This window comes from Ctenopharyngodon idella, chromosome 11, assembly GCF_019924925.1.
Source record: "Ctenopharyngodon idella isolate HZGC_01 chromosome 11, HZGC01, whole genome shotgun sequence".
NCBI classification, from domain to species: domain Eukaryota; kingdom Metazoa; phylum Chordata; class Actinopteri; order Cypriniformes; family Xenocyprididae; genus Ctenopharyngodon; species Ctenopharyngodon idella.
In genome coordinates this window covers 12,582,590-12,591,366 of record NC_067230.1, presented here as the reverse complement: position 1 = coordinate 12,591,366, position 8,777 = coordinate 12,582,590, and the positions used below count along the sequence as shown (strand labels likewise).

Below are 8,777 nucleotides of genomic sequence, written 5' to 3'. Positions count from 1 at the left end.
ACTAAAGAGATTCGCCCATGTCATGTAAACATCCTTATGCCTTGCTGGCAATAATCATCCCAGCTAACAAAATCTATGTTCTAAGAACATTTGCTAATGTTCCCATTAAGTTATAAAAACGTTATTTCTGAATGTTCTATGAATACTTTTTAAAAACGTTTTTTCTTGGTTATAGAAATGTTAAAGGATTAGTTCACATATAAAATTTTCCTGATAATTTACTCACCCCCATGTCATCCAAGATGTTCATGTCTTTCTTTCTTCAGTTGAAAAGAAATTAAGGTTTTTGCTGATAATAAAATAAGACCCTTATTCCTCGTCTGGTATCGTTTAAAGCCCTCTTGAAGCTGCACTGAAACTATAATTTTGACCTTCAACCGTTTGGAGGCCATTGAAGTCCACTATAAGGAGAATAATCCTGGAATGTTTTCATCAAAAACCTTCATGTCTTTCTTTCTTCAGTTGAAAAGAAATTAACATCTTGGATGACATGGGGGTGAGTAAATTATCAGGAAAGTTTTATATGAAAGTGACTGGAAGAACGTTTGTTCAGAACTTTGAGAATAAACATTAAAGGGTTAGTTCACCCAAAAATGAAAATAATGTAATTTATTACTCACCCTCATGTCGTTCCATTAGAGCTTCGTTCATCTTATCAAGATATTTTTGATGAAATCCGATGGCTCAGTGAGGCCTTCATTGACAGCAAGATAATTAACACTTTCAGATGCACAGAAAGCTACTAAAGACATATTTAAAAATGGTTAATTTGACTACAGTGGCTCAACTTTAATGTTATGAAGCGACGAGAATACTTTTTGTGTGGCAAAAACTAAATAACAACTTTATTCAACAATATCTAGTGATGGGCGATTTCAAAACACTGCTTCGAAAGCTTTATGAATCTTTTGTTTCAAATCAGTGGTTCGGAGCGGTAAAGTCACGTTATTTCAGTCAGTGGTGCCTGCAGCCGTACGGCTGTACGCACTGTGCGTACCATGAGAGGGCGCTAATTAATGCCGTTTTATTTTTTAAATTGATTATTAAAATCTTTCTGTGTACACTCATGACATATTAAGAAAGCAAGAGAGAATGAGGATAAATAAAGGTGTGCGTTTGTGTGTTGTAAAGTCAAATGTGTTTATGTGCGTGCATGGGTGGGTGTGGGTGAAAATAAATCTGATTGGATAGTTTAGTTTCGTCACTTTTTCCACACATAACAAATATTACTACAGATTTAACAAAACAAGCTCAACATGTTTAAACGCTCTCTAAAACAGCTAAACTTAATTGAAACATTTGCAAAACGCCTAAAACTATTGAGTAGGGATGGAGAAATGAAACCTCTTAAATATTTGAAGCTTTTCTCTGAATGTTTCGGGAACATTCAGAGCATTAAGAGTGTCGAAAACAGTGGCATCTTGTGACGGGTAAAATTTACAGCAGCCATAAACCCGAGTGCGCAGCTCCGTTGTTTTATCCATTAAGCACAAATAAAAGGACTAGTTTTGTGCATACCCTGAGATAAAATCCTGGAGGCGCCCCGATTTCAGTAAACGAGGCTTTACGCCATCCGAACCACTGATTCGAAACAAAAGATTCATAAAGCTTTCGAAGCAGTGTTCTGAAATCGACCATCACTAGATATTGTTGAATATAAAGTCGTTATTTAGTTTTTTTGGTTTACAAAAAGTATTCTCGTTGCTTTATAATATTAAGGTTGAACCACTGTACTCGCATGAACTGTTTTAAATATGTCTTTAGTACCTTTCTGGATCTTGAGAGGTTCAGTGACATTGCTCTCAATAGAGGCCTCACTGAGCGATCGGATTTCATTAAAAATATCTCAATTTGTGTTCCAAAGATGAACAAAGGTCTTACGGGTGTAGAACGACATGAGGGTGAGTAATTAATGACATAATTTTCATTTTGGGTGAACTAACCCTTTAACGCTCCCTGTTAGCTGAGATATCACTGGTGTGCATGTAAACAATGATAAACTGAGTTTTTATAGCATTCATGCCACCTGGCTGTTGGTATGATCCATTGATGTGCCACATAATAATTTTACAGAGTATTTAATCTTTAATTGACAGACAGCACTATTCACTATCATGTGTAGTGAGAATACAGCATTTGGGTAAAAAAAGTAAATCGTTTAGAAAAATAATATAATATATTCCCATTTCCAGTTGTACAATACAGACACTTTTTTCTGATGGAACCAAATAATTACAAAATGAAACAGCAGATGAATCATAACATGATAAACAAATATGTGCATGCATAACATTTTTGTTGTTCTTCCTGCTTTATCATATTATGTATTTGCACTACAGCTTTGTGTGCATTACAGTTTAATAAAAAGATATCTTGACCATCACTGATCAAACCTTAAATAGTTTCAAAATCAAACATATTACTGTCCATTACTGACATTATCAGTGTTCACTTATCATCTCTCATTTCTTCATTTTTTTTAATGAATTTGATTCCCAGCACTGCTTTTCTTCAAGTCATGTGTGTAGTGAGGTGACGCAGAAACTCTCCGCGGGTGCTCGTGTGTCCAGGGAACACAGCATGACAGAACTCGCACACCTGCGACTGCAGCGTCACTCCTGACATGAACAGCCCTCCGGCTTGACTGACCAACTCACTGTCCAGAAATGAGGATGACCAGGGTCTCTGTGGGACAGACAAACACTCTTTTCACACATATCAGATGTCTGCTTATATTGTACACTCTTAGGGTGCCTTTCAAATGGAATGCTGCATCCTGTGTCCTTCTTAGTCCAGTCCTTAAGAGGCTTGTAGTCCTCAGCATTAAACGCTAGAATGAGACGGTCTACTAAGTGACCTTGGCTGTCTCACATGTTCTTTTGTTTTGAATCAGTGGTTCGGATCGTGTATCAAACTGCCAAAGTCACGTGAACTATTGAAATTTCAAAACACTTATGACATAACGAAGCCTCGTTTACTGAAATCACGTGACTTTGGCGCTCCGAACCACTGATTCGAAACAAAAGATTCGTAAAGCTTCGAAGATTCATGAAGCAGTGTTTTGAAATTGCCCATCACTAGATATTGTTGAATAAAGTTGTTATTTTGTTTTTTTGGCGCACAAAAAGTATTCTTGTCACTTCATAATATTAAGGTAGAACCACCGTACTCGCATGAACTGTTTTAAATGCGTCTTTATTAGCTTTCTGAGTGTTTGAAAGTGTAAATTAACTTGCTGTCAATGTAGGCCTCACTGAGCCATCGGATTTTATCAAAAATATCTTCATTTGTATTCTGAAGATGAACAAAGGTCTTACGGGTGTGGAACGACATGAGGGTGAGTAATTAATGACAATTTTCATTTTTGGGTGAACTAACCCTTTAAATGATCGCATATTGCCTAGTTCTGGCATGGCGCCGGCTGATAGGTCTTTAACTCTTCTGGTAGCGATTGCGTCATTATCTACAGTTGTGCTCCTATAATGCCTGATAAAAATAAAAAGAATTAAAACAAAATTAAACTAAATCCCTAATATGATCCCATGATGGATACCACTAAAACATTCTATATATGAAGCGCCTAACAGAACCCTTTCTATATAGAACTTTTTCTCACAAGCGCGTAGTAAGATGTTTAGCAGGAGGTGCGGTCAGAAGGACTAGAAACAATAAATTTAAAGTTTTTCAAGTTTAGGAGCTTAAAACAAAGAAAACCGAAGTGAACCAAAAATAACTAAACACAGGTATGATACAAACCCGCAGCCGTTGTGAAGTCTGGTTAGCATGATGATGTTGCTCAACTTTCCTCAGGTCATCCCAGGCGCTGTTTTCGGCCATCTTTACAGGATTGTGCAAAACCGCGTTATCGTGGCTACCTTGTTTCTGATCTGGCACGTCCAGGTTAAAATGCAGTTTGTCTAGTCCTCTATCAATGTGACAGAGATCATGAGCAACTGAAAAACAAACATATAGACAGCAGAATGAAAACCTGGCGCTCAAAAGATTTAGAAATGCAGACAAAAGTGAGAATGAGAATCATTACTGACTGAATATCAAAAAAATTTGGTGTGGAAACAATTTTCACTCAGAAATTGGCAATGGCAGAAAATTTCACAATTAATAATTACAAAGAAATGGCTTGTAACACTGAATTAAACATAAGTCATAAATAAGTTAAAGTAGATTCAGTTTCTTCTAAAAAAAATCTTGGTTGTATTTAAAACTATTTACAATAGTGTAGACTTTAAAACTTTCAATTGAGAATAACTTTCATATTGAGAATCCTATACTTTGAGGGTTCAGTATGTGTGTTTCAGCAAGATTCAGTCTTTGAGATTCATGGCGTTCTGCAGGATGGGGTTGGTGTCCCAGCTCTGTGCACTGGCATGGGTTTTCAAAAGTCCTAGCCGGAGTAGTGGCCAACCCTGAAAGTGAACATTAGTGTCATTTAAATCATTTATCATAGTGTCTACAACCATTTAACACATTATGTTATTAATAATGCATTAAGTACTGAAAAGTTGTAGTTGATTTGAGTCATTTGACCTTGTTGTCTTTGCACTGTGTCAGAGAGATGTTTTAGCATTGCTGCTTGTTTTAAGCAGAGTGACTGGAGACGGACAAACTCCTGGTACAGCGCTGCATATGCCTCCTCCATCTTAATGAGTGGAGGAAATTAAAAATATAACTTATCAGAAAGTCTTCAAGCTTGCAGTCTTGTAGTTGTTAGCTTCTGTGCAGCAAGAAATGGAGAAAGAGAGAGAGATTTCCACCATTAATTATTTAAAAAAAAAAAAAAAAAAAAAAAAAAACTACAAACGTACATTTCATTGACCAAAATGAAGCAAGTTCACTTAAAGGGTTAGTTCACCCAAAAATGAAAATTCTGTCATTAATTACTCGCCCTCATGTTGTTCTACACCCGTAAGACCTTCGTTCATCTTCAGAACACAAATATTTTTGATAAAATCCGATGGCTCAGTGAGGACAGCATCACCACAATGCCCAGAAAGCTACTAAAGTTATATTTAAAACAGTTCATGTGACTACAGTGGTTCAACTTTAATGTTATAATGTAACAAAGCTTTACGAATCTTTTGTTACGAATCAGTGGTTCGGAGCACCAAAGTCACGTGATTTCAGTAAACAAGGCTTCGTTACGTCATAAGTGTTTTGAAATTTCAATGGTTCACGTGACTTTGGCAGTTTGATACACACTCCGAACCACTGATTCGAAACAAAAGATTCGTAAAGCTTCGAAGCTTCATGAAGCAGTGTTTTGAAATCACCCATCACTAGATATTGTTGAATAAAGTCGTTATTTTGTTTTTTTGGCGCACAAAAAGTATTCTCGCCGCTTCATAACATTAAGGTTGAACCACTGTAGTCACTTGAACTGTTTTAAATATGTTTTTAGTACCTTTCTGGGCATCTGATAGTGTTCATTATCTTGCTGTCAATGGAGGCCTCACTGAGCCATCGGATTTGATCAAAAATATCTTAATTTGTGTTCCGAACATGAACGAAGGTCTCACAGGTGTGGAACGACATGAGGGTATTGAGTAATGACAGAATTTTCATTTTGGCGTGAGCTAACCCTTTAATGCCATTAAAAAGCCTATTTACAGCTTGAGATTTCTTTTCAGCAAAATTTAAGAGCAAAACAATTATGAAACGCAGTGCATAAAAAAAAAAAAAAGTGTAAGTAAACTATCAAACCATTGTTTTTAGAGTTAAGGCTGCTCTGTGTCTGCTCAAAATTCTGTGTAAAGTCATAATGCTGGATAAAAGCCAGACTAAATTATGCCTGCTCTGACCCACCTCAGCCCCTAGTATCAAATCTTACAGTAGTAATTGCTGTGTAAATGCAGCTATATGCCACCTCTGAGCAGCATTAAAAGTTAGCATGAAACTGAAGTTGCGATAGTCTTTTCTATTGTGACATATATCTGAGTGAAACGGCTTCTTGACAGTAATAAATGTAGGGCGGGGCTTAATTTTGTCCATGGGTAATTGATTGAATGGTTGGGTGTTTGTGGTTTGTGATTGGTGGATGTAATGTGAGTGACAGGTTGCCCCGCCCTTGCGCCAGCCATTTTGATTAAAGATTTCGAGGCACATGAATAAAAAAATCATATAAATAAATACAGCATTATTAAAAAATGGTCAATTTTGAGCTCATTATGACTTTAAAAAATGTGTAGACACCTATTGCCGCTTCAGAAACACTTCTGAATTTGGTACCATCTTTTTTTTAATTTTTTTTTTTTTATTGTTGTTGTTAGTTATTATGATATGACTCAAAAATGCATTGGTTCCCGCCATAGAAAAGAAGACTACTTAGACAAACAGGGAAGTAAACAGAACAGATTACAGGTAGAGAGCCACAAAAAGTTAGTTGTTACAGGTCATAACTGGGTGCTGTCACACAATAATAACATCTGAATATTTGATTTGACATTAAAAAATTACAACCTGAGAACAACTTTTCATTTTTTCCTTCAGAACTACAAGAATCCGTATCGGTACGGCTTTTCAGAGGTGGCGACAGCTTCGAAATCAAAAGGTAATTTCTGACTGAGGTGACACTTTTCCTGTTGGACATTTCAGTGAACCGATAGTTAGCTAGGTAACAGACATGGGTAAACCTCAAACCATCCGCGCAATATGTTCCTCCGCAAGTATAGGCTACTTAAACCACAGGTGTCAACCGAAAGCACAAAAATGCAGAGCAGCCTACCTTTAAATGTTTATTCAAGAATAAATCTCTAGCAAACAATAGCAAGTTTCTACACTGCATTGCTGTGGCCACAGATTGAAAGCGTGAAAAGGAAGAACAGATTTGCATAATAGTATACATAATCTACGGGCTTACTCATATCCAGACGATCGTAATCAACTCGATACAATGGAAGATATGTTTACGTTTGTCACTCTGATGACTGTGCGATGAAGAGTCAGTATATGCTGTCCAGCGTAAAACTTTACAAATTGAAGCAAACAGTAAGTAAGCTATCAGGAAATCAAAAACAGGAACTCGAACAGGAACTTCCTCCCGGGTCAGTTAAAGTGACCCAGCACAGAAACAGCGCATGACCTGTTACTGAAGTATAAACTGTCCACACTGGAGGCATTATGGGAGCTTAGTCGCATTGTGTTGTAGTGTCTACTGCAAGTGGGCGATACTTGAAGTATAATAGTGCGTACTATACTATATATGTATTTTTTTTTTTTTTTTAATTTTTTAAATACGATACATAATGGACAGAGAACTATTTAACTGCAATAAACTCCCCAGCTGACAGGGAATGCTCTCAGAATACGTTCTGGCAAGGTTCTGAACAAAGTAATGAACAAACGTTCTTCCAGTAACGTTAAGAGAATGTTTGTTCAAAGTTATGTGGTCTTTAAAAATGTTCTCAAAACATTAGCAGAAAAACGTCAGAATTTATAGACCTTATGTAGCCCCGCCCCTTTTCAACGCTGCGCTCATTGTCTTTTGTCTTCCGGTTTGTATTTCCACAGCGAACTTAAGTATTTATGAATGAACCAGGGCCGTAACCACCATAGACATTGAGGGGGACACGTCCCCCCCAATAATTAGAAATGGCCAAATCGTCCCTCCCAATATTTGAAATTCTTGCACTGCTCTGCTGCCCTTCATTACAGCACTCTGCATGTTGTTAGGATGACAAAAAGTTTAAAAGTTACATTTTTAGTCTGGTCTGCCTCAGCGGTCTAAGAACGCTCGTCAATGTCAAAATGATTGAGATGGCCAATCAAATTAAAAAGTAGGCGGGGTTTACGTTCTCTTTTAGCTCGTGCACAGACGAGCGCGTCAATCAATCGCTTAAAATGCCGTTCTGAAGGTTCTATTTTTCCGGTAAAATCACAAAACAAATGCATACAAACGTGTCCCTGCTCTTGATATACAACCATTGATGGACATCTTTGATTTTAATGAGGAAAAAAAACTATGCGAAGGCGGATTAGAACAAGCAGCTGATACTGTTAACAACAATTCTACCACTAGACCAAATCGAATATGTTGCAGATTTATTCACTAAATTGGATAATCTAACAATATATTGTATTATAAAACTATCATATTAAACATGACTTCTCATTGTACTATTAAAATTGATTTCTGGACATCGTAATGTTATTTTTTTTCTACAATTGTTATTGTAGGCTACATATCTGATATAGCATTGTATTAGAAGCAATTTCGTTCACTGTTTTGTTTCTTTATGCTTTATTAAATGTTCAAGACATGGTTACGGCCTTGGAATTAACTGCTCGTTTTAAAATCTTCCCGGTCGACTGACATTTGTTAAGACATCTGCTTTAAACATTACAATGCTCACGATAACTCTACAAGTAAATCCACTTCACCAGCTAATTATTCTTTGACAGCAATGCCACAGAAATAAACAGAGCTACCGCGAAAACGGAAGTTCAAAGACAATATTATAAAGATGGCGGCGCGCTTGTTTCTCTGGCGCATAAGGTCTATACATTGTTTATAAAACGGTTAGTTCCTGTCCTTGATTCTGATTGGTCAATAGTTGTGTTTATTCACGATAAAACACGGCTATGGCCGCTTCACCCAACGGTTCTGTGTAACAGTACACAACACGCTTAGCAACCACTCTTAGCAACATAAACTAATATTGTTAATTGAAGCTTGTATTATGTAGGAGAGTATTGTGAGAAAGAGATCGAGTGAGCGAGTTTATTACCTGCATTGAGATTTAGCATTTTCCTTCAGGTCAGTC

The 8,777-nt window shown here is 36.9% G+C and overlaps 1 protein-coding gene across 5 annotated transcripts; it reads right to left on the bottom strand.

The window, feature by feature from the left end:
• Positions 1-2,062: 2,062 nt before the first annotated feature.
• Positions 2,063-7,131, bottom strand: zgc:113184 (uncharacterized protein LOC553745 homolog). Of its 5 annotated transcripts, none has more exons than XM_051913252.1 (5): positions 6,875-7,131; positions 4,546-4,732; positions 4,290-4,424; positions 3,757-3,953; positions 2,063-2,685 (listed from the first exon to the last, which is right to left on the bottom strand). In XM_051913252.1, exons 2-5 carry the CDS (start codon positions 4,655-4,657, stop codon positions 2,512-2,514), a joined length of 618 nt encoding a protein of 205 aa, XP_051769212.1. In that variant the 5' UTR covers positions 4,658-4,732; positions 6,875-7,131; the 3' UTR covers positions 2,063-2,511. The 5 variants fall into 5 exon arrangements, with proteins under 5 accessions (XP_051769212.1, XP_051769213.1, XP_051769216.1 ...); XM_051913253.1 differs by having other exon boundaries at positions 4,546-4,729; positions 6,875-7,058; XM_051913256.1 differs by having other exon boundaries at positions 4,546-4,657; positions 6,875-7,054.
• Between the last annotated feature and the right edge of the window lie 1,646 nt (positions 7,132-8,777).